At 46.4% G+C, this 25,505-nt stretch overlaps 7 protein-coding genes across 7 annotated transcripts; 4 read left to right on the plus strand and 3 right to left on the minus strand.

The window, feature by feature from the left end:
- Positions 1–5,415: 5,415 nt before the first annotated feature.
- Positions 5,416–6,100, minus strand: LOC111072274. The gene is made up of 2 exons (XM_022364013.2): positions 5,996–6,100; positions 5,416–5,925 (listed from the first exon to the last, which is right to left on the minus strand). Exons 1-2 carry the CDS (start codon positions 6,083–6,085, stop codon positions 5,416–5,418), a joined length of 600 nt encoding a protein of 199 aa, XP_022219705.2. The 5' UTR covers positions 6,086–6,100.
- Positions 6,101–6,301: 201 nt separating this feature from the next.
- On the plus strand, positions 6,302–7,438 carry LOC111072248. Its single transcript, XM_022363984.2, has 3 exons — positions 6,302–6,513; positions 6,576–6,890; positions 7,025–7,438. The coding sequence occupies exons 1-3, from the start codon at positions 6,448–6,450 to the stop codon at positions 7,238–7,240; spliced, it is 597 nt and encodes a 198-aa protein (XP_022219676.1). The 5' UTR covers positions 6,302–6,447; the 3' UTR covers positions 7,241–7,438.
- Positions 7,439–11,557: 4,119 nt separating this feature from the next.
- Positions 11,558–12,336, minus strand: LOC111072244 (protein new-glue 1). Its single transcript, XM_022363980.2, has 2 exons — positions 12,272–12,336; positions 11,558–12,203 (listed from the first exon to the last, which is right to left on the minus strand). Exon 2 carries the CDS (start codon positions 12,080–12,082, stop codon positions 11,558–11,560), a length of 525 nt encoding a protein of 174 aa, XP_022219672.2. The 5' UTR covers positions 12,083–12,203; positions 12,272–12,336.
- Positions 12,337–12,648: 312 nt separating this feature from the next.
- LOC111072245 (protein new-glue 2-like) lies at positions 12,649–13,841 on the minus strand. The gene has a single exon (XM_022363981.2). It carries the CDS (start codon positions 13,503–13,505, stop codon positions 13,104–13,106), a length of 402 nt encoding a protein of 133 aa, XP_022219673.1. The 5' UTR covers positions 13,506–13,841; the 3' UTR covers positions 12,649–13,103.
- A 1,247-nt stretch (positions 13,842–15,088) lies between these two features.
- On the plus strand, positions 15,089–15,632 carry LOC111072241 (protein new-glue 1-like). Its single transcript, XM_022363978.2, has one exon. It carries the CDS (start codon positions 15,225–15,227, stop codon positions 15,630–15,632), a length of 408 nt encoding a protein of 135 aa, XP_022219670.2. The 5' UTR covers positions 15,089–15,224.
- A 1,157-nt stretch (positions 15,633–16,789) lies between these two features.
- Positions 16,790–17,195, plus strand: LOC111072240 (protein new-glue 1-like). Its single transcript, XM_022363977.2, has one exon. The coding sequence runs from the start codon at positions 16,791–16,793 to the stop codon at positions 17,184–17,186; it is 396 nt and encodes a 131-aa protein (XP_022219669.2). The 5' UTR covers position 16,790; the 3' UTR covers positions 17,187–17,195.
- Positions 17,196–17,773: 578 nt separating this feature from the next.
- LOC111072239 (protein new-glue 1-like) lies at positions 17,774–18,450 on the plus strand. Its single transcript, XM_022363976.2, has one exon. It carries the CDS (start codon positions 17,848–17,850, stop codon positions 18,370–18,372), a length of 525 nt encoding a protein of 174 aa, XP_022219668.2. The 5' UTR covers positions 17,774–17,847; the 3' UTR covers positions 18,373–18,450.
- Positions 18,451–25,505: the final 7,055 nt, after the last annotated feature.

Here is a 25,505-nt window from a genome sequence, read left to right on the forward strand (position 1 = left end):
CGACCGGCCGCACTTGACTAATGGCCCAATTAGATGCCATAAATTAAATATTTAATTATAATGTCCACTGCCGTTGGCCAATTAATTAATGCATAATTTCAAATTAAATGCTGTCACTGCACAAGGGTTAATTCAGCAGCATCGACAGCATCGACAGCATCGAGGGCATCCTGCACAAATGTGGCAAAAATGTGCTACACTGGAGTGCATGGAGTGCATGAACTTTAAAGCCTGAATAATACGAATTTATGGCCAAATAATTGCAATCTCATTAGGACACTCGGCCGGCAAACCGAAACACGGACATGACACGGACACCAGCGCGCCACGGTGTTCGAGCGGGCCAATTTGCCGTGTGTTCAAATAAATATTCGCATTTTGTGAAATATTTAACAATAATTGAGCGTAAAATAATCGCCCAGTCCCGCCCTCGATGGAGATAAAGCCCTGCGCCGGTTCCGGCTGTGATACTACGCTTCCAGCATACATATTCAACGACACGAATTCCGAGTACGGCTCCCCAATGGCCGGAGTGCGTTAATTGCAGTTGCCGTTGCACAGGACACGGATTGCGGCGACAGCGACAATTGTAATTAAATAGACACCACAAATGCACCCCCCCAAGGACGCAAACAGCTGTGGGGAATGTGGAGCCATGGCATCTGTGGAGCGTTTAATGGAAGTTCTCAGATAAAGATATTATTTCAGTAGTTTTTTGTTAGAATAGATATAATATGAAATATATTCGATAAACGGGAAGTTAGGTGGTCCAATAATAGAACCCGTTTTTATCCAAATTCGTCCATCAGTCAGAGTCAAACTCGAATCCAATATGGTAATTAAATCAAACTTATCACCTTTGATAATAAATATCAATTTATTTTGCTTTTTTTAATTTGTGCAATATTTTTTATTAATATTTATATATTTGTTTTTTAGTGCCCAACGACACACTAGAAATTTGTTGATCTTCTATTAAAAAAATCTGCCAGATTTATTTTTAGAATGGATCTTATATATTCCTAAATATTTTATTCACTATATTTTCAACCACTTTCCATCGCATTCCACCCACTGTACCTTCATGCTGGTCATTTATTGGAAATTATTGAGTTGTTGGCATTAATTTTAGCGCACACATAGGTGGAAAATAGTAGAAGCCCAACGCCCATTGGTTTGCGGTTCGCTGGCAATTTTCGAGCGTTTAATGAGCTCGTCCACGTTAATGGGAATCTCGTAAAAATAAACAACATTTCGGTTCAAACCGTTGGCCAGGCGGCCCCAGAGCCATTACGCCGAATTGTTGGTCATTGTCATTGGATGAATTGGGCTTAACACCACACTGCCAAAACCCCCCTCATCAATATTCAGCCAGTTTTCCGGCTTATTTGCGCAAATTTTGTTGACACACACAGACACAGAGATCTGCCCCAATCGCGAAGGGAACAAACAATCAGGGAATGGCAGGAGCTTAGCAGACTTCCGCAGGAGCAGGAGGCAGCCGGAGGCAGTCGCACCGCTTTACAAGATTTTATTTACACCTTCTGCGAAAATGTTTACACTTCAACAGACAGTGGCAATAAGCGAGGAGTCCGCCGCTCCTGGTCCTCCTTCAGCCTGAAATGAGCAATATGTAAACCTCCAGGATGCCAAAGGCAGAGCCCCTAACAATTGAAAGTGGATTTCCCACCTGGAAAAAAATTACGCAAACGGCAAGGAGCCACCAGCGGCACAAACGCTGGAATAAAAAGAAGACCCTTAAAAAATACGAAAAATGCCAACGGGACCTGCATAATGCGAGGAGATATAAGTGTAAGGGCGAACTAGAACTAGGGAGAGGGCTAGGACTGCCACTGAGACTGGCCCAGAGGAGGGGGAGGAGGGCCTTGTCATAGCGTAAATTTATGTAAAAATTTGTAGCAATTGCAATAAGTTGGTCGACGGCGATGCCGTCGCCGGCGGCAGTCAGATGGGGAAATTTGCGAGCAGGAACAAATAAATTCTTTCGATTCTAGTCAGTTTTTTGTTAAGCGCACATTTTAAGTGCGGATAGAGAAGGCTGCCTGTGGCCCCCAGGGGAACGCCCTAACTCTGGGATTCAATCATCTTATACGAGTATAAAAGACAGAGTATAACTTTATTTTAAATGCATTAAAACTTTAGCAAAAACTGATTACCAAATGCCTGCAACGATTATTTGCAAAGCTCTTCATGATTTTTGAGCCCAGAGCGCCCAGAGCGCCCAGAGCCCCGGACCAAAGCCAATAATGTACAAGACAAAGATGCCAAAAGACTGTGAAAATTAACTCTCAGCTGGCAAAATGCTTCAAAGTGCAAATATTGGGCTCGGTCTGGGTCTAGGGCCCTTTGACTGCCTTCATACTCCACTTTGGGCTAAAAGAAACGAATGCCAGCAAACGAGCTTCGAATATAGAGATACCCTGATGCGAAAGCTGTTGATTTGCTTTAGAAAGTTCTCATAAGCGAATGGACACATTCATTTTAAATGGACAGTCACGTGTGAACGTGGAATGTAGCATTCCATTCGGATGAATGAAACTGAGGTTTTAGAACCCCGCAAAAAGGCATCCTATGTCCCGTTGCATCTGTTAGAAATCATTGGACTGCCCGAAAGGGTATGAAAAGACTGAGGATTTCATCAGATTTACAGTTGGAGGAAAACTGTTACTCGCTGTCGTTGACTGTTATTTTTGGCAATCTGTTTGTTTGCCGATTGTCTGTCTGTCAGTTATGCTGCTTATCCCCAGTCACAGTTACAGTCCTAGTCCCAGTCCCAGTCCCTTGTCCTCGGCCTGATTTAATAAGAATTCATTTCTTTTGGCTGGGCCCGCCGTCATGTCTTCCCTTTTTCTCGTTGCAATTAACATAATTTTTGTAAGTGGATTTTCATAGTTGAACAAACTTCGGCTCGCGGCATTTGCGAAAACTTTAAATTTCAATTCACTCAAGCTCGCGAAAATAAAACGAGAGAAACTTTTGGCAAAGCCATTGAACCCGACAATCAAAACTTGAATCCATCCATGCGCTATAGCGGACTGGAGAGACTTCAAATATAGTTTAACACCCTTTCGCCTTTCTTTTTGCCCCGAGGCCCCGGGCCACCATTTGCATTCCAATTCAAGCTTGATTTCGACTGCAGATCGGAGACGGAACGAATGCAAATTCAGGGGCCACAGATTGCTAACCCAAAGAACCGCCGCTTTCGGGGTTAAGGTCTTGCCCGACTCTTGAATTGAAATGTAGAAGTTGTCGCCGCCGTCGCGGATAATGTGAGAGAGTTTTTGGCGGATCGCGTAGAGCTGTGATATAATCTAGGGGCAGTTCAACGAACTGCCACCACCCGCCCAATCATAACTGGGTGTGGTCTATCATCATAACTGGGCGGATTCTTTGGTCAATCCCACAGTCATACTACATCATATTTTCAATACAAAAATCACGCGTCGCCCTTTCCGTTTGCTGGCTCATCAATATTCTTTCTCCTCCTCCGCCTTCTCCCTTTTGGATTGATTTGCATATCTAACCCAATTTCTATCGAGTTGAGTCGCCGCGTCGAGTTTTTCTTCAAGCTCCACTCTTCGGACGCTTCGTACTCGCCCCCGCGTTTCGTTTTATTATCACACATAATTTATTTGCTGGTTATTCCAGCAGCAGAACTATTTAAATGCAATTTGGAAACGGATTTTGCACGAGTCAGTTGGGTTGTTGGGTCTGGGAATAGAATCAAAATCGGGTTTTATTTGAGCACCTGATTGGAATCGAAGAGTGTGGATCGTGGATACTCCATCCACAATCAATCTGCGACAATGTGACAATAATAATTGATAACCTTATAGTAGCCGAATAATCGAAAGAAAAAAAAGCGACAAATCGATTGCATTTCATTTACAGAAACAGGCAACCGAAACAGGCAACAGGCAGTGGAATAAATTCAATAAAAGTCACTCAAATGTCGATAATTGAATGCGTATACAAGAGAAGTAACCGAAACAGAACGGAACGGAACGTAGCGCGTACAGAAATTAACATTTTTATATAACAAATTTAATTTGGACAATTCAAGCGAAACGATAATTGCATAAATTTCATTTGCAGTCAGCCCCCATAAACGGAAGGACACTGCGGTGTGGGTAGGTGTGGGTCAAGCGGGGTAACTTTTTGGCCAAACGTGAATCGCTTTTTATAGGCCTTCAAATGGGTGGAGTGTGAGGGTATGGGGTATGAGGGTGTGGAATCTTCCATATCCATTATTCAAAGTAACACTCTGACTTGGAACTGCTGAAGCAATTACGATCAGAGCGGCTCCAAAATGATATAGGGGCAGCGCTATACATATATGGATGGATGGGGAGAGGAAGAGAACGCTCCTCAAAGGCGCCGCTACTCTCTAACTTATTGCACTTTTCTACGCGAGATTTATTGCCCTCGCAACGAGGACGGGCCTTAGATATATAGTGTGGGTAAAAATACAAGTATTTGGGATTTTTTGTTCGCTGTTCGCAGTTCGCAGTTCGAGTGACTCATGGAACACTTTTTAGTGCTGCTGTCAACGACACGACTCTCAAACTCTGCAACTGGAACTGGAACGATGTGCAGTGCATCCTTAATTACAGGCGAGAATGGGGAGACAAAGCAGCAGGGATTCCCAGGGACTCACTAGGACTGTGCTGCTCTGGGGAAATTTTAAATATTTTCTAGTCTTTTTTATTGTTGTTGATAAAGTTTTTCTGCCAAGTTCCGTAGGCCGTGGCTACGTGTGCTGCTTATGCAATTCAAGATCTACTTATGAATATGAGAACTGAATATTGCCAGCTATCATTCAGCCCAGATATCTGTCCAATCAGCTCTCTCTCTCTCCCTTCCGCTGTCTAACATGTGTGTGCATGTTCCTCAGGGGCTCCACTTCAGCAGTTCCCACCTACCTACCTACCTACCTACCTTGGTACCTATCTCTAAATCATTGTCGTCTGTTGCTCATCAGGCACACCCATTCTCCTTGCACTTCTGCTCCTCCTCCACCCACCATCTCTGGTGCCATTATCATCGTCATCAATTGCGCTGCCTCCGCCGCCGGCTGCCTGCAGACAGCTTGTCACCGTCGTAGTCGTCGTCGTCGTTGGGCAAACATGAGAATTTCGCAGTCGAGCAGGCAAACACGTGACGATGGAGCCGATGGAGAAACCTCTGGGATGGGATGGTGATGCGGATGGGAATGGGAATGGGGAACAGCAGCACAAGGCGACAATGACGACGTCAATCGTGCGACAAAAGGCATTTTGCATACTAAACTACAGAGAGTCTTGGGTCTGGGACGAGTCGCTCACTCGGCTCTTTATTGGAGGAAGCTCTCTCTCTCTCTCTCTCTCTCTCTCTCTCCATCATATATAACATATCTCAGCCTAGGCTGAACCTCTTGAGATTGTCGAATCCCTTGGACTTGTCGATGCGGCCGTAGATGGTGGTCCGCGAGAGCATCTCGTTCTTGGGCCTGAGGATGAAGAGTACCAGCTTGAAATTCGCTTCGGGAAGGAAGCTGGGCAGCATCTCTTCGTCCACCTTGTAGTTGTGGAGGCTGTAGGTGCCGCTCCGGATGGGGCACTCCTTGAAAATATTGCCGTGCTTCACCAGATCGTCGTAAATGACCCGCACCAGGGGATCCCAGCTACGCTGCTTCATCATCTTGCAGAAGTTTACGGTGCGGTTGATCAGAGTCGAGAAGTTGCCCGGCTTTTCCGTCTCTAGGCCCACATTGAGCAGCAGCTGGACATCCGTGAGGTCCGCGTGTGTGGTGACGTCCACGCTGATTCTCGAGTCGCCGGAGTCATTATGCAGCTGCACTTTGAGGTCGACAATTTTGGCATTCGCCTCGAACTCGACGCTCGTGAGGATCACCTTGAAAGAACGCTGTCGGGGGGAGCGTTTAGTCGGGTGCTCATCCCCTCACACCACACCACACCACCACCGGGGAACTCACCCATGCCCCCGTCATGGGGCAAAGCACCGAGAGCAGCAGCAGCAGCAGCACTAGAGAGTAAACGCAGCTTCGGATGGGCAGTTCACGCATCTTGTTTTTAATCTATCCACTGGAACTGGCACATTGGGACTATTTTTTCAATTAGTCAGCGCTTATATATATTTGGGCTATTACACGATTAGTCAGGCCTCAATGGAGGGCAAAGCGGTGCGGGCATTAGGCAGCAGGCAAATCGATCGAATCGGAATCGGCCACGGAGAATTAAGTCAACTAAATGGAAGTGGATATGGACTTTGGAAAGGCACTCAGGCATTTACAGTCACTCAGGCATTTGCTCACTCAGTTTTCGATACGATCAGAGTCAAAATTACTTGGACACTTTGCCTGGATCTGCCTATAAATAGCGATCCAGTCACAGAGTAGAGACAGTGAAGTCCACAAGTTGGTCCAACATGTTCCTGAATACTGCAGCGGTGGTGCCAATCCTTTTGGCCCTCTGCCATGGATCCCTGGCCGAGGTGAGTTCGCAGCTATCCCAGTTCCAACAACAGTTTCTTGACCAATTTCTGCCCCCACCCAGAAAATGATGCGGCCCAAATTCAACGAGATGAAGATCTGGAGCGACGAGAAGTACGTCAGCCACAAGGTGGCTTACGACGCAAGCGATCCCCATCTCAACTTTACCATGGAGGTGCACCAGGAGCTGAAGGATGTCGACATCCACATGGAGGTGCGCATCATCAACAAGGTGGACGCGCACTACACCACCACCCTGAACACCACCCTCAATGTGTGCCGCATTATGGGCTTTGCGAACCAGTCCCCCGTCGGCCGCTTCATCCACGGCTTCATTCGTGAGTTCGGCAACATTATCGACAACTGTCCCATTCCCAAGGTGAGTCCACCCCCCATCCACGCGTGGTTTAGAGTTTTGTTGCAGAGATAGTATCCATTCCGGACACGTTCTAGGGCCGATACAAACTGCATCGCAAACTTCATCTTCACTCACATCGTAATCGTCAATTACAGGGCGCGTACTTCATCAACAAGTTCTGGTGGCCCGAGGATCCAACCACCGCCATTCTGCCGGAGCTCGAGTTCGACATCGTCTGGCAGGCCCATCTGCTGGACGCCGCCAAGAAGCGCACTCTGATCATGAACGATCACTTCACTGGCGAGTTTAACGTCCAGGATGTGAATAACCTCAAGCCTGGCATATTCGCCATGCTGCCCAAGATCGCCTAAGAGCGTGCTCCCCAATGGCCATGGTCCGGGATGACCCCTGCATCCCCGGCATCGGCCACACAGCAAACTCCGGTAGTAGTAGCGTCTTATGTGTCTCAATGGTGCGAGTATTTGTGTATTTAATTGTCACTTTCATGTAGTCCGCAGCGAAAGCAAATAAAGTTGGTTGTTTACCCAAAGAGCAAGTCCCCTAAAAGTGTCCACCAATGGGGGAATGGTATCATGTGTATGGGTATGGGTATGTGGTTGTGGGGTTTTCCTCTAAAATCTGTCGATTCTCGCGCACACAACACATCCATCAGTGTCATCTTTTATTAGATTTTTCATATTTTTCGACATTTTAAATGTTCGATTCGACATTTGAGGGCGTGACACTCGTGACACTCGACATTTGCATGTTTTTGCCAGCATCCCACAAATTGAATTAAAATGGAGCGCCGGCCATTTTGAAAACAAAAGGCCCACAAAAGGTCCAAACAACACAGAATTATTATTCAATATATTCGCAATGAAATGTTTGTGACTTGTGCATCGTGTTTATTGTGATCCCGGCGTCACCGTCAGACGGTTGGCGAATTTTAAAAAACGCTTTCGGCTATTTGTCAGCTGCTGCCCAATGAAGGTGGCTCTGGGCCGTAGGCTGTGTGCTCTCGGGGTATGATTTATGCCAGTCCGTGGGCTTTGGATTTACTGAGGAAGCAATAAAGAGACAGTAACAATGCTAACGGAATGCTAACAAGTTGCCGCTGATTGCCAATCAAAATTTCAATTTCAATTACCGCGCATAATGGGCCTCGAAAGGGGAATCGATATACTCGCAGCACGAAAATCTCTCGACAAATCTGCACCCCAACAAAAAACTTTTATCAATTACCCCAAACGGGGAGGGACCACCACAAACACACAAAAAAAAGGTGCAAAAAGGTGAATTTCATTGTGCTAAGCCCTCGAAAATGCCCCGATCCACACACACCACACACAGACACACACACACACAATGCATTTGTTTTCACTTTGTTGAACTTGGTAAACTTTTTCTACAGCCAAGAAAAAGTTCAGGGGTCAAGCCAACGGCCATTTAAGCTCCATTAGACAGGCACACAAAGCTCCACGACAGTGCAGTCGTCCAGTGGTGGTCCCAGTGTAAGGAAATTCATTGTCCCACCCTCAAGTCGTTGGCCAGCTGCTAGCCACCCCCCCACCCACACCACCACCAGCAACCAAAAGGGTTCCGATTGCAGTACAGAACAGTAAATCTTGAAAAATTGCCATTCAATGCAAACATTTTGAAAACATTCATCAATAAGTTGGCTGCGACTTGGGCCCACCACCCCCCAGCAATGAACATTTCCCTAATGTGGCGTTAAGGTCCCCGTGCACCGTCAGAAAAAAATGCCCAACAAGTCGTAGCAGTAGCCCCATCCGACAGACGGATTTCTCTCGGTGAATGGACCACTTGGCAGCCTCACACATATGCCACATGCCACAGGCACGGCACGACTTGCATGCCAGCCAGCCAGCCAGCCAGCCAGTCAAATCTGTCCATTTGGCTAATAAATCCTTGAGCAGCTTATTGAGCAACGTCTGCGCATAAATATTATGGCTGCCAACTGGTCGAGGACGAGGCCAGAGTAGAGCTGCAGGAAGAGCAGCAGTACGAGGACCTATTCACTTGAATACATCCCTCCGTCTGTGCACCCTCTCCTCGGGCATTAAAGCTGCGCATTCTCTCGGCTCGCCTCGAACGTGTTAAATAAAACTCCATCCAAGATTTGTATACCCTTGTGGCAGCTGGAGCATAACTGTTTCTACCAGTGGTTTGCTTTCTTTTCTTTTTTAATATTTCTAACAATAATATGAAATAAAATAAGTGAAACTCCATTCTACGAACAATCGGAATCCCTGAAAGAGTGTCCAAAGATTTGACATTTTCATTTCTTTTCTCTTGTCTCTGGCTGCTCCATTGGAATTCTTGAGCTGACATTGGATTTCGGTTGACTGTCGTGTTGGTATGGCCACTCTGGCCTGCTGCTACGTATCCCACCTACTATTCGTACAGCTGCTGTTGTTCTTGCTGTTTTTGTTGATTTCTTAAGTCCTCTCGCTGCACTAAAAGGATATGCAAATTGTTTGAATAGCAAAGGACATGCTAAACAATTTCAGAGCCTCGAGCTGCTAGTTTGACAAACAAAAAGAAATAGAAATAGAAATAGAAAACTAAACTAAACAAAACATACTCGTCGTATATCGGCCTTGCTTGCCAGTTGGATATTTGATTCTTTTTTTTGTTCTTTGTCTGGTCAGAGGAGTTTTCTTTTGGTCATTGCATGCCATTCGTTGTTGCGCATTAAGTTGTAGCTACAAGGATACAGGACATTCAGGACATTCAGGACATTCAGGACATTCACATATCCCCTCGGCCGCAGAGGAAATGTTTTATTTCGTTGTATTTCACACTCCCTGGATATAAATCACAGAGCCTCATGTTATTCGGCAGCGCAGCCCATTCGGAATCCCCACTCCCAGACACTGACTGCCATCGTCTCCTCCTCGGTTGCTGCTGCTGCTGCTGTCGGTTTATTGAATTAGTTGATTATGGGCCAGGGACAGAGACAGAGACAGGAACAGGGCGAGGACATTTTGCAGCAATAAATCTCCTGTTTTCCAGGCTTACTCAACACGGTTCCAATCTCATTTAAATCTCTAAACAAGGCCAATTCCGTGTTGCGGTGGAATGGTACAGTGCTCTGCCTCTTGGGCCCTTGGCTGCTCTGCTCTGCTCCGCTCTGTTTTGCTCTCTGTGTGCTGCTCAGGTAACTGGAACATCGTTTTAAGCCCGGAACAAGTTTCAAAAGTTAACCTCACAGAGGCTAAGTTGCTCTCTGATGTCTGTGTCTGCTGTTTATTTTCAATTACGGATTAATAACTGTCTCTGCGAGCAGGGAGTTCTTTTCCAAGCCAGCTCCAAAGTTAAACAGTATTTACCCGGCTTCCAGGGGTTTACTTTATCAGTTTAAGGAGCAATCAAGCTTGAAAAGTAGTCAAACTTCACAAAGTAAGAGGCTCAATGTGAAGATACTCGTACACTATGCTCCTTTTTTTTGTATTTAGAGTCAGTATTGATGGCAGATTGCAATGGTCTGCAAGGAAATATGACAACAATCGGGTATAGACGTCTCTCCTTTTCTCAGTATTTGATTGCTTGAGGCGGCATTCCCCTTTACTGGTTACTGGTTCTCCTTCTCCTCAGTGGCTGCCCAGTCGGCGGACAAAGTTTCGTGAAATGCAATTTTGTAGCAGGCAAATCTGATCTGAAATCAGTTTCATGGGGCGGCGGTGCCACGTGTGCTCTCTGTGTGTGGCTGTGGCTGTGGCTGTGGAGCTGAGCAATTAACGAACACAAAGCCATCAATTTGCAATAGAATACTGTGGTAACTGTGCCTCTGACTAAATCCCTTAACCCTAATCTTGAATCAATTTGCAATGCCACGAGTCCGCCCTCCCTTCGTTCTATTCGGCGAACCCTGCTCCACCAACTAGCTATTCATATCCACTTTTTCTTCGATTGCCAACACACAATGGGGAAATGCGAAATCATTTTCCCTTTTTCCATTTTCCATGTTATTGTTGGATTTCAGCGGGCACCAGGGGAAGCACGAGGACAGGCACGAGCAAGATGATGAAGTGCCGTCGCCAAACCGCATCTCTTATACATTTATTCACACAGCATTTTTATACATACATATCGCAGATACTCGCACAAGTATCTGTGCTGGAAGGTCTGCTCCTCGCTGCCTCTCCCCCTCGGCAGACGGCAGGCAGCTGCATATTTATGCACAGTTCAAAGATCAAAATGAATATTTTATTTGATTTGATTCCTGGCTGCGGCTCACTGGCTCACTGCCTCTCTTGGCTCTTGGCTACACGGAAAGCATTTTTAAGCGCTCAATCCCAATCCCGGGCATAATAAACTCCTGGGAGAGGGCCAATTGTCTGCCGGCTCAGGATTGACGATTTGAGGGGATGGATTCGCGCCCGCCCCCACATTTGTGCTCCCGACTGATTGAATACGAACTATGTAAATGTGCGTGGGGGCACGCCGCAATGGAGATGTGTTTAAGCGCTGATAAAGTGCCCCAAAGAGCCTGAGCTGGCGAGGCTTATAGGATGATGTTGGCGGAAAGAACACAAGGACCCCACAGCACAAATTTCTACAGCGGACATGGCTTAAGGGAAACTAGTTTTTAAAGGCATAAACTTTATTTATTTATTCACCTCGTCCCCATCGCTGGAAGAGATCGACACCTCATGCCATGCCTAGCCGCGGAGCTGGTTGATCAGTCTACGCTGCCTCTCGTACAGCTGGAGCATACGGCGCCTCCTGCGCTCCTCGCGCTGCCTCCTCAGCTGACGACGACGACGAATGAAGGCACGTCTGCGACGCCTGGCCGCTGCCGAGCTCGAGCCTGACGATCCCGATGATGAGGACGTTGTGGTCGTGTCCGAGGTCGATGCTGCTGTGGTGGTGGTGGTGGCGGGAGCGACTGTAGTCGCTGTAGTCGTAGTGGCCGACGCGGAAGTGGTGGTTGTAGCTGCGGTGGTGGTTGTAGTCCCGGTGGTGGTTGTAGCTACGGTGGTTGTGGAGGAGCCTGTAGCGCCACTCTCCTTGGCCAGCAGGAAGCAGCCGAGGACCGCGAGGAGCAGAACGAATGAGAAGCGCATGGTGATGTGTGCCTGATCTGGAAATCTGTGGTCGCTTTTATACCAGATCTTGCACAGAAGTGCGTGATCAAACACCATGGTTGACATTCGGAAATGTTTGCTCAGCTTCTCGATTGACATTGGTTTCGGTACATACCATTTGTAATTCTTTTTTCAGTGGCTCACCAGTGGGTTACATGTTCGATTAGTGGTTTGTTTGGGCTGAACCCATTCACGCTGAGCGACCCTAAGCGGGAAATTGCTTCAAGCAAAAGATTGTCTAAAAAATGAATATACTTTAATTCACGTCAACAAAGGGAATGTATTTACCAGATGATCAATGAATGAAGTTGCTTCATTAAATATATTATTTTATTCGCATCTAAAGAATGAGATTGATTTGAAATAAAATGAAACGTATTAAAAATAAGCATAACCATCTAGGGTTAAGCAGAGCCCATAGATTTTCAATTGGATTTAGATCTGGGCTTTGGGTGGCCCATTAAATTAAGTGAAAACTCCCATTATTGTGCCAATTTATCACAATTTTAGCCGTGTTCTTCAGGTCCCCATCTTGCTGAAAAATTAAATGACGAGAGCACATTTATATTTTATTAAATTTCAAATTTGTCAAATTTGTACTCCAAAGTATGAAACGTTTATTCTTTATTCATAGATTTTAATGAAAAAGGTCACGATTTACACCAAGTGAAGCAACCCCACACAATCAGACCGCCTCCTCCATGCTTTATGGTTTCCTTGACCTGATGCTGTTTCAACCGTTTATTTGGGCGGTGCCAGTAGTACTCTTTGTCATCAGGCTAAAAACGGATTTTTTTTCTCTCTAAAAACTCTCAGTGAAGACGATTATTTTTAGTTAAAATTATTGTTAATGTTATTATTCTCGATGTCTATAGGAACCATCCATTCAGACGAACAGAAGATCTCCTAGACTAGCGAACGATTAAGTGAATTGAATAATCAGTCAGATCCCAAATTCGATTATCCAGAGTTGGATATAAATAAGTTTACATCAGAATACATTTTCAAAATACTCGTATATTCAATTGTATGTTTTTCATATTTCATCGATGCTTAAAGATAAGTGTTTCATCAGTGGATGATTTCTGGGGAGTCGTGGATATGTCTCCTGTTCTCCCGCTTATCCTTGGAGTTGGTTGATCACGCGGCGCTGGTTCCTGACCCGGTTGCGGAGCCTCTGGGTCTGGCGCTGCCTCTGGCGCTCACGGCGCTGGCGCTGGCGGGCTAGACGACGACGTCTGCGACGCCTGGCCGCTGCTGAGTTCGAGCCAGATGATGAGGACGATGACGTTGTGGTCGTGGTCGTGTCCGATGCTACTGTGGTGGTGGTGGTGTCGGGAGCGACTGTAGTCGCTGTAGTCGTAGTGGCCGACGCGGAAGTGGTGGTTGTAGCTGCGGTGGTGGTTGTAGTCCCGGCGGTGGTTGTAGCTACGGTGGTTGTGGAAGAGCCTGTAGCGCCACTCTCCTTGGCCAGCAGGAAGCAGCCGAGGACCGCTAGCAGGAGAACGAATGAGAAGCGCATGGTGATTTCTGTGCTTGAATCGGACTCCGATCAGGGCTTTTATACAGATCTTGGGCCCCAGAAAGCCGTGTAACTATTTGGTTTCTCGCCATTGTGTAAATATTTTTGTTTGCTCCGCTTCGTATCTGTCGAACGTCAATGATGGTGGAAATTCCAAATGCCAAAGTTGGCTAAGACTTGGATAATATTGACGTTGGCTCGTGGATTATGGATCGCCCATGATCTGCTCATGGCGATATAATAATTAATCGATATTGTTTTCCGGGAAGGATTTGGTTTAAAAGGCTTAGCATTCGGAAATTTGGACAAAACACACAGCGATGCGTCTCACATTGGTTCTACTTTTAGGTTTCGTCGGTTGCCTGCTTTTCTGCCTGCAGGAAAGCAGTGCGCAGACGGGCACCTCAACCGAGTCGTCAACGGAGAGCAGCACAGACAGTACGACGGAAAATGCGGCGAGCAGCACTGCTGGTTCCGCAGTAAGTGCAACGACTGCAGGACCCGCCACCGCCGCCACCGACGCAACAACCGCCACCACCGACACAGAGTCATTAGAAACCACAGAGACGACAAGCTCGACCTCGACCTCGAGCTCGGCCACAACCTCTGCATCCGCCAGCGCGGCTGCGAGGCGGCGCAGGATCCAGGCGCGTCGTCGACGTGCGCGCTTGGCCCGTCAGCGTCGCAGGCGGCAGGCCCAGAAGCGCCGCCAAAGGCAGCGTAGGAGGCAACAGCGTCGTAACCGTCGGGGATAAGCGATGATGTGGAGCTGTCAGGTGGAAAGTGAGGCCATTATTCCAGACATTTAATTTCCGATCGACGTTTTAAAAAATTTGATTTGATTATTGAATTGAAATCTAATTGATTGAATTCCTTTTGGTACAAACAACGCAAATAAAGAACATTTCAAAAATTTAATTAGCTTCTCTATAATGAATCCCAGCGACATTTGTAGCTACAGGGATCATTGCTAAAGAATAAGAACAGATATTAATTTAATTTGATTGATTCTTGGTTAATTGATAGGCGAACAATATAGCCATGTATCACTGTGTCCATCTGTGGCAACACTTGGATGAACAAAGTTATGAGAATTTGATCCACCAAAAAATTCAGTGGAAAACTCCATGTATGTAGTATCCACAATTTTAAAGATATAGGCTTCCAAAACTGACTATTATTAATGATTTTGCTTCGCGATATTTATAACTCATATAAATAAGATAACTCTACTTATTACTTTTTGAATAAAGAATGGCCTTTAGTACTCACAGCTTTAAATTTAAATGGGATTCTAACTATATGTATCCGACTAATCGATCCGACTAATCATTGCATTCAGAATGATGCTGATTTTCAATCGACACCTAATCGACACCCTTCGTCAATAGACATGGATATGTCTTTCATGGGAGTTCAAAGTTCCACAATGCTGAGAATATTTTGGCGACTGCCTAACTGAATCGCTAACCGCTTTCTTTCTCTTTCCACAGCACATTTTTTCAAATATTTGGAAACGGTTACAATTGCTCCACCTAAGCTAACATTCAAACCACATCACTTGGCTAATAAAGAAACCAATGTCGATCTACAAAGCTGCGCAAACATTGCCGAATTCCAATATTAAAACAGTGGAACTACCTGTTAATTACAACAACTACCGCAGAGGTGTTTTGGTATAAAAGCCATCACAGATTTCCAGATAAGACACACATCACCATGCGCTTCTCATTCGTTCTGCTCCTCGCGGTCCTCGGCTGCTTCCTGCTGGCCAAGGAGAGTGGCGCTACAGGCTCTTCCACAACCACCGTAGCTACAACCACCGCCGGGACTACAACCACCACCGCAGCTACAACCACCACTTCCGCGTCGGCCACTACGACTACAGTCGCTCCCGACACCACCACCACCACAGTAGCATTGGACACGACCACGACCACAACGTCCTCATCAGCTGGTTCGTCAGGCTCGAGCGCGGCAGCGGCCAGGCGTCGCAGACGTCGTCGTCTTGCCCAACAGCGCCAGCGCCGTGAGCGCCAGAGGCAGCGCCAGAGGCAGCGCCAGACCCAGAGGCTCCGCAACCGGGTCAGGAACCAGCGCCGCGTGATCAACCAGCTCGAAGGATAAGAGGGAGGACAGGAGACACATCCACGACTCCCTAGAAATCATCGACTGATGAAACACTTATCTTTTAGCATCGATGAAATATGAAAAACAAAAATTTGAATATACGAGTATTTTGAAAATGTATTCTGATGTAACCTTATTTATATCCAACTCTGGATAATAGAGGCCCGAATATGGGATCTGACTGATTATTCCCTCATTCACTTCACAATTCCATGTCTGGTAGTCTAGGAGATCTTCTGTTCGTCTGAATGGATGGTTCCTATAGAGATGTAGAATAAGAACATGAACAATAATTGCAACAAAAAAAAAATCGTCTTCACTAAGAGATTTTAGAGACCAAAAAAATCCGTTTTTAGTCTGCTGACAAAGAGTACTACTGACACCGCCCAAATAAACGGTTGAAACAGCATCAGGTCAAGGAAACCATAAAGCATGGAGGAGGCGGTCTGATTGTGTGGGGTTGCTTCACTTGGTGTAAATCGTGACCTTTTCATTAAAATCTATGAATAAAGAATAAACGTTTCATACTTTGGAGTACAAATTTGACAAATTTGAAATTTAATAAAATATAAATGTGCTCTCGTCATTTAATTTTTCAGCAAGATGGGGACCTGAAGAACACGGCTAAAATTTTGATAGATTGGCACAATAATGGGAGTTTTCACTTAATTCAGTGGGCCACCCAAAGCCCAGATCTAAATCCAATTGAAAATCTATGGGCTCTGCTTAACCCTAGATGGTTATGCTTATTTTTAATACGTTTCATTTTATTTCAAATCAATCTCATTCTTTAGATGCGAATAAAATAATATATTTAATGAAGCAACTTCATTCATTGATCATCTGGTAAATACATTCCCTTTGTTGACGTGAATTAAAGTATATTCATTTTTCAGACAGTCTGTTGCTTGAAGCAATTTCCCGCTTAGGGTCGCTCAGCGTGAATGGGTTCAGCCCAAACAAACCACTAATCGAACATGTACCCCACTGGTGAGCCACTGAAAAAAGAACTACAAATGGTATGTACCGAAACCAATGTCGATCGAGAAGCTGAGCAAACATTTCCGAATGTCAACCATGGTGTTTGATCACGCACTTCTGTGCAAGATCTGGTATAAAAGCGACCACAGATTTCCAGATCATGCACACATCACCATGCGCTTCTCATTCGTTCTGCTCCTCGCGGTCCTCGGCTGCTTCCTGCTGGCCAAGGAGAGTGGCGCTACAGGCACCTCCACAACGACCGTAGCTACAACCACCACCGGGACTACAACCACCACCGCAGCTACAACCACCACTTCCGCGTCGGCCACTACGACTACAGCGACTACAGTCGCTCCCGCAACCACCACCACCACAGCAGCATCGACCTCGGACACGACCACAACGTCCTCATCATCTGGCTCGAACTCAGCAGCGGCCAGGCGTCGCAGACGTCGTCGTCTTGCCCGCCAGCGCCAGCGCCGTGAGCGCCAGAGGCAGCGCCAGACCCAGAGGCTCCGCAACCGGATACAGAACCAGCGCCGTGTGATCAACCAGCTCCAAGGATAAGCGGGAGGACAGGAGACATATCCACGACTCCCTAGAAATCATCGACTGATGAAACACTTATCTTTAAGCATCGATGAAATATGAAAAACAAAAAATTGAATATACGAGTATTTTGAAAATGTATTCTGATGTAACCTTATTTATATCCAACTCTGGTACTCACTAATCGTGACGAATATGGGATCTGACTGATTATTCCCTTAATCATTCGCTTCACAATTCCATGTCTGGTAGTCTAGGAGATCTTCTGTTCGTCTGAATGGATGGTTCCTATAGAGATCGAGAACATCTAGAGTAGGAGTTGGAGGGAGAAGCATGATCTCAGGTTCTATGGAAGAATAAAAAATCATCTAAAAACGTTAGATAATAGCACTGGTACACTAACATGAAATACTTGACTTTTTCCCATGAAGTGTCTTGTTCGTCTGTGGCCATATCTATTGCACGATCCAGGAAAATCTGTACGTGAAAATACATTCAAATATTAAAATCCAGTCGAAAGGAGTGAGCTTCGTGTTTCAGACAATCTGTTGCATGAAGTAATTTCCCGCTTAGAATCGCTCAGCATTAATGGGTTCAGCCCAAACAAACCACTAATCGAACATGTAACCCACTGGTGAGCCACTGAAAAAAGAATTACAAATGGTATGTACCGAAACCAATGTCAATCGAGAAGCTGAGCAAACATTTCCGAATGTCAACCATGGTGTTTGATCACGCACTTCTGTGCAAGATCTGGTATAAAAGCGACCACAGATTTCCAGATCAGGCACACATCACCATGCGCTTCTCATTCGTTCTGCTCCTCGCGGTCCTCGGCTGCTTCCTGCTGGCCAAGGAGAGTGGCGCTACAGGCTCTTCCACAACCACCGTAGCTACAACCACCGCCGGGACTACAACCACCACCGCAGCTACAACCACCACTTCCGCGTCGGCCACTACGACTACAGCGACTACAGTCGCTCCCGCCACCACCACCACCACAGCAGCATCGACCTCGGACACGACCACAACGTCCTCATCATCGGGATCGTCAGGCTCGAGCTCGGCAGCGGCCAGGCGTCGCAGACGTGCCTTCATTCGTCGTCGTCGTCAGCTGAGGAGGCAGCGCGAGGAGCGCAGGAGGCGCCGTATGCTCCAGCTGTACGAGAGGCAGCGTAGACTGATCAACCAGCTCCGCGGCTAGGAGTCCAGCGATTCCATGTCCTCAGAGCAGCAGCTAGAAGTAAAAAAAATTGCAGAATAAAATACCAAAACAAAGCAACAGCCATCACTTTCGAGCAATTTTTCGTGAAAAGCTTGGATAAGGAGGAAAAACGAAATGAAAATGTAAACGAAAGGGTTTTGCCTGGCTGCGGCTCTGCTGGAGGTATCCTTGGGGTCTGGCCCCGTTTCGAGGCGCAAATCCATCAAAGCGAAGGCTGTGGCGCATTTCTCACGCTTCGGTGGAGCTCTGCAACTCTGAAATTGGCACAAAGGCGGACAGACGGCGGGGCGGCGGGGACAGACAGGAAGTCGGCATGCCTACACCGTCTCTCCCTCTTCCTCCTTCTGCTCCGAGACTGAGGCGAAAGTTTTCGCCTGCAGCGTTGGCAAAAAAGTTTTGCCGCCGACGCCGCCGCCGCTGAGGCTGCATAAAATTTGTGTCCAAATATGATTTCTATGCTCTCGCCTCGCACTGGCACTGGCTTTAAAAGTCTATGGGAGGGACTCCCCCGATCTCGTCCTTTCACCTCCTAACTGTAGCTGATGCCTAAATGCGCCTAAATGAAATTTTTGCTAGTTGGCTCGAAACTTTTACCGCTGCACCTTTTTTGAGCCAAAAGTTTGTTTCAAGTTCTGTTTCTGTGAGCCGAGCCCTATGCCAAAGGTTCTGGGCGGGCTGTGGGCGTGGCTGGGGCAGAACTTTTATAATTATTTGATTTGGCAAATAGCAAAGGGCAAAGGACACAGGGCTAGCAAGAGGTGGGTTCGGGTTGGCTTCGATATATTTTGAGAGTTTGAAAAGATTTTTCTAGCACAAAGAATACTTACAATTTTCAGATCAAATGTGCACCGGAACACACGATATTGAAGCAGTCTTTGTCAGAGCTTCTTCCAAAGATGAAGAGACACATACTCCGCCTCCGACTGGGTGCCGATAAACATCTGTGAAGAGAGCAAATAGAAAAAAGTTATTATGTTACCAACAATAAAGAGAGTTCTCTGGGAGATCTGCAGATCTACGCTGAAATTGGTTCCAGAAGCATGGGCAGTTGGCCAGCAGCTGCTCCACATGGAAGAGGGATTATCAGATAGTAAACTCCCAACTTTTTGTACTTTAAAGAGAAATAGAACTGTACAAGCATGCTGTATAAATAAAATATGTTTGTTTTACCTGTTCTCTCAATTCGAACGAGTCTGGTGAGAATTCAACAGTAGCAGTCAGACATTTGGCAATATAAAATGTCGTATATCCAGCTGATCTTACTGCTCTTTGGGCTGGTCTTTCTCGTGTGCACCACCAGGCTGGAGGTACTCGCAGCTGGCCCACCATCGACTAGTGGCTCGGTGTTCAGTCATCGGCTTGCACGTGATTCTGCGGCGATGAGCGAAGAATCAACACAATCAATGCCACACTGGGCCAAGAGATTGATTAACGAACGGTTGATGAATGCAACGACACCGAAAGGGACTCGAAAACAGAAACAATGGGATGAGGTGGAGGCAAAGGATATCTGGAAATTTTTCTTCGCCTTCTACTTAATGTATTTAGCTGTGTTTATTTTCTGAGAACTATTTAGTTGCATTTGTAGCCTTAAAAATTGAGTAAATTACATTGTTCTTTGGGTAATGGTTCACCTGTTTAACATATTTAGAGCATTTGGGATCCCCTGGCTGTTGCTCCTACTCCAAAAGCCACTTACTATGTACATATGTATGTGGGAGTGCATGTGTTGGCCATATGCTAACTGGCCGCCCCACAACCCCCGCTCTGTAACCTCTGACTCTGAACGGAGACGATAGCTTCGCTGTTGCTTTCGTCAACTGCAACATAATTTATGACGCTTTCATTAAAAGCGACAACCGAGACACACGCCCACACACAATCACGGGGCTTGGTAACAAATGTCCAAAGGAGTTGTGCCTCAGTCCATGGAGTGGCGTGTGTCTGTGTGTGTTCGGGCCAGGCCGAAAAGACAAGCCTCGTGGGGGAACAACCGAGTTCCGTGTGCCAGACAGTTGTCAGAGCGAAGCAAAAACACATCGACCGAGAACCAGCCCCAGAACGTCGCCGACATTTCACCCCGAACGGTGTCAATTTTTTAATGTCAAGCGTTTAACTGGCATACCGTTGCACACACACACACACACACACAGGAGCCCATTCGCCCATTCTTAGCCAGAGTCCTTCCGTCGCGCTTTGACATAATTAAAGGCCATTAATCACGTGTGCTGATTCAACAACGCCCACTCTCTCTCTCTCTTTCTCTCTCTCTCGCTTTGTGAGGAGAATGGAGTGTAGTGGAGGCCAGTGATGTGGAGTGCAGGGTATTGTTGCAGGAGACCCGTGTGACCTCTCATAGGGTTAATAAAGCCACTTGAGCCTCGAGCGTCGGGTCGGGTCGGATCAGGTCGTGATGGAGATCAGGTCGGAGGCGCATTTAAATTTACCGAAAACCCAACCAAGACACGGCACTGATGCTGCTCCAGCTCCAGTTCCTCCTGCCCCTGCCACAAAATGTGTCCGACTGGTCAAATTCTTTTTTTTCTTTGTTCACATGCTCTCTCCGCTTCGCTGGTTATTCTCTTGCCCTTTTTCAGAGTTTTGTTCCATCCGGAGATTTCATCTTTTTTTTGTGCTTTTTATGCTGCAGCATTTTGGCGTCAATTAACGTTCTTTGTTGTGGCGTTACATTGGACACATTTTGGTGGAGGTGTCCAGCGCCGGAGTCAGGGCCCATGGCCATGGCCATAGCCTCGTACACGATGCACAGATACACCGCGTAGATTGGAAATGTCGCGTGGATGTGTTGCGCTTCATTGCGCCTCAGTTTGTGGTGATTCCCCATGCAGAGTATCCAACAGTTATGGGCCAGTGCGACAGTGCAATACCCTACTCCCACAAAGCACGGCACACGTTGATGATTGACTCGAGGCGCACAAGCGAAAGCTTAAAAGAGAATGCCCAAGAATTAAAAATTTAATATATGAATTTAAGGGGGTTTTTTGGTTGTTTTTGTTTTTGCTGGACTGCTCCTCCGAATATGTCAACCGAATAGTCGTATATTCAGTGAGCAGCTCCCGCCAGAAGACACAAACATAGATACTCCCGAAAAGATAGTCCCCTACATACCGACGCTGGCGGCGGTGGCGCTTATATAGACTTATAGTCTCGCATATTGACCACGAAAACCGAGGCGGGGGCGACACCTTTGCCCCGCCCATTGGGGGATTGATTTTTTAACGAGCATGGACTCTCGATGCGGCATCAATTCTTTTCGTTTTTTTTGTCTGTCGCTTTTTGTCGACCCGCTTTAATGCTGGGTGTAAAAAATTATGGAAAAACAATTTTTAATGGACTAAATTGCTGCAAAAATTGATGCCATGTGTCCGACATTAAAGGCTTAAAAGTGCATAAAATCGAGAAAAGTATTTTTGTTAAATGCATTGCATAGTGCGGTTCGTTAAGGTCCTTCTATGGATATGCCCATTGATGGCATTTACAGGCGAACAAATTTTATATGTATATGTATGTATACATAAAGCGGGTGGAAAAAATAGGTATTACTGAACAATGATTAAAGTATTCTCCTGCATGGCTGCCTCTTGATCTCCCACGCGGGTATTGCAGTTCCACGAGTCCTTCCATTGGCAGCAGCAACAGGAGCGAGCCCTGCCAAACATCAACATGACACAGAGCCCACCATAATCCCTGGGCAAAGCCAATCAAATCTTAAAATAATACACTAAGCACTCGAAAGTAGCGCATAGAGAGCAGCAGCAACAGTCCCCGAGTACTTCCTGTGGCCTAAGCCATGGCCAAACATTTAAATTCCCGGCAGGAGAGGCACTTTGTGGCTTTAAGCTGCAACAAGAACAGCCATGGCTCAAAGTAGCAAAGTAAACATGGCATAGATGTCGCACTCGGTGCGGTATGCCCCGGACACATGAACAGAAAGACCACCCAATGGAAAACTTTATGCAGAATGCCTCGCGGCCAATCCACATAGACACACACACATACACGAGGAACTCCTGCTGCTGGTCCCCTGCTGGCTGGGTGTCCTGGTGTCCTGGTCTACGTGTTAATTTGGTTCGGCGTAATTGTAACTTGACATGCATGCACCGGAGGGTGGTGGAACGGGTGGCGCCTCGTGGAGAACCCAAAACTGGAAAGTGTTTTAATTGAATTATTTCCATTGTCGCCCCAGCTCGAGCTGTTGCCTGCTGGCATTATTAACTTTTCTTGTTGCTACAATTTATGCAAACTTTCTAAAAATAAAAAAAAAGCACCCACACACACAACACACACACACACACACACACAGATACAACTTGAACCCCAAGCAACAAAAAGTTAAATGAGTTAAACGAGCAATTTTATGAGCATGTCGAAAGTTTTGCAAATGCCCCGAAATCCCAAAAAAAAAAACAAACAAAAAAAAGAGAAACAACTGAAGCATTCGATTTGTGTCCGTGGAATGAAATGGAAGTTTAACACGCGGTTTAGGCCGTGGGCTTTACGATACTCTCCTCTACACAACAAAATGGGTGGGGATTGGGGATTGTGGATTGGTCATCCTCCTCCTTCTCAATCTGGAGTTTTTGTCGAGGTGTTGCTGTGGAGCATCGATTGATTGCAGGCATTTGCAGGAGGCTGCTTCTAGAAATCCAATTATCCGACAGCCAACACTTGACCCACAACTTTCCCCCCGAAATGCTGTTGGCTGCTGCTGCTGCTGCTGCTGGCCAATACCAAAGTTATGCCCAAAACTATAATCTCCCAACCCAATTCTACTTTCACTCCCACTCCTCCTGCTCATTCTTATCGCATCAGTCGGCAAACATTTTCAATTTCAATAGCCTAACGAGTTGTTGTTGTTGTTCGGCCTGTTCTACTCTTTTCTCTACACTTGGAAAAAAAAAAACAAGAGATACTTCATGTGGATATTACAAGGGACACACTTGAAATTACTAATGTTTCCCTTTATTTTTCTCTGTGTATTTGGCTTTGTGGCCCTGGGCAAAAGCGCATAAAAATGCTCGCCCCCAAAAAGGCCAAATGCAAATTCCGAAATGCGGCCAAAAAGGCAACAAGGAAATAAGCCATTCACACTCTGGCTGATACGGAAGCTGATACGAGAGAAAGAGAGAGTGGATGGAATGGGGGATCGAGTGAGGGATATGTACATATATATGTGCATGTGTATGTGTATGTGTGGATTCTAATTCAAAGGCCAAACAGCAGCCACAATGCCAACATCCACATCCACATGCAGAGCAGAGCAGAGCAGAGCAGGAGAGCAGAGAAGAGAGAAAAAGGAATGCGAGTTGGTGGGAGAAAGAAGAGAAACCGAGAGCGGGTAAGGGGAGAGATTGCACGATGTGCAAAATGTTCTTAATTCTCAATTCATATGCAAATTTATTTTATCGCCAGCTCTGGCTGCCGGCTGGCTGGATAACCGTCCGCCCGACAGCCTCGAATGGGTGCTGCCTGCAACAACAATGAAGGATTGTGGCCAGAATCCAAAGCAGAACACACACACCTCCCACACGCCACACCCCACACCTCACTCAACCCATTTCAATCATCCATGGCAATGTACAGGGCTCCAATTGGGAGTCCAAGCCAAGGGTTCTCGTACCGGCTCGTTATTGCTTGTAACTGTGCATTTGGTGGCCTGCTCCTGGCTGCAACGCTGGATAATTGATCGCCGGCATAAGCAATTGCCAGGAAAACAATAATGAAAGCACAGACGAGGAGCGGAAAAGAGTTCTTCAACAGTTCCATGCTAATTATACAATGTCACTTTAATACTTTAAAAACCAAACAGTAATGCCCCGAAATAAGTAACAGACAGCTCTGCCACAAAAAGAAAGTGTCATACCCCTACAGACCTAGCAATGACTTTTTGCACTCTACTGTCTCTATTGGAATGTCTCTTGGAATCCCCTTTAGATGAGCCTTTGAATGCTCGGACTATCACTTCATGCAATGTAATTTGTTATGCAGTTCTTGATTTGTTTTAGTTCATATTAGTTATTATTATGGAATGTACTCCTATACGTTTGCTGGTCCGTAGTCACTAGTGTAAAAAGGGGTATAGATGCGACGCCATTTGGAAGAAACATCCACGAAGCAGAACAAAGATCTGCGAGGCTCGTTCCGCCTGGACACAATTGCAGTGATGAGAATGGGCAAGGGAATGAGAATTGGGATGAGAATTGTGCCTGATGATGAGGGCGATGTGCAAGCGTTGATGATGGCCGAAAAGGCAATTGAGAAGCAGCTGGAGCCAGGACAAGGCTTTGAATTGATTTCACTTTGGGGCAATCCTCCAACCCGAGGCACAGCGGAAGTCATGTCGTGCTGCAATGCCCGGCGCTGCCGCTGCCGTTGCCACTAGGCAGACAGTTTTTTTTTCCCTGGCACCCCTGACTCTGTATGGGGGACACTGCACGTCTCGTCTGCGCAATTTCAAAGCAATTGCAAACGTTTACCAAGGCGCACACAAAAGTAAAGTAAAGTAAGGCGGAAGTGTTTTCCTGCTTTCTTTCCTTCATTTTCCTCGTTTTTGTAGTGGGTGAAAGTCTTTTTAATTGAAGTGGACTCGGGGACACACACACACAGAGCGGGACACACTGGACAGGGGACACTCTGCTGGGGTATTTTGAATTCAATGATGCAGCAAGCGGTCAACGCCTTTGACTGCTTGCAAGCAGCCGGCTCCTTCAAAAGGGACACCACCGGGCACAAAAAACCAGGCCGAGACCGAGGCAAAGGCGGATGCAACTATGTCCTTGTCCAAGCGGCTGCCGTATATGTCATTAAAATTTACTACAATCTATTTTGCTTGCTAATTGGCACTTGGCCATGTCCTGTGCTCCTGTGCCACGGCCCTGGCTCCATCTCTGTTTCTGTCTCTTTGTGCCGGCCCGAAGATCTTCTGCTTCTTCCTGGCCATAATCATTACTTGCACTGACGACAACTCCGGCCTAATTGCCGGGAACCGAACCAGAGAGAGCTGCAACTATATCCTAGAAAATGCTCTGTGAGCGTTTAATTACGCCCCTGGTGTTGATGGCACTTAGTACTTGCTAAGCCACACACACACA

This window comes from Drosophila obscura, unplaced genomic scaffold (assembly GCF_018151105.1).
Source record: "Drosophila obscura isolate BZ-5 IFL unplaced genomic scaffold, ASM1815110v1 contig_1, whole genome shotgun sequence".
In the NCBI taxonomy this organism is placed as follows: domain Eukaryota; kingdom Metazoa; phylum Arthropoda; class Insecta; order Diptera; family Drosophilidae; genus Drosophila; species Drosophila obscura.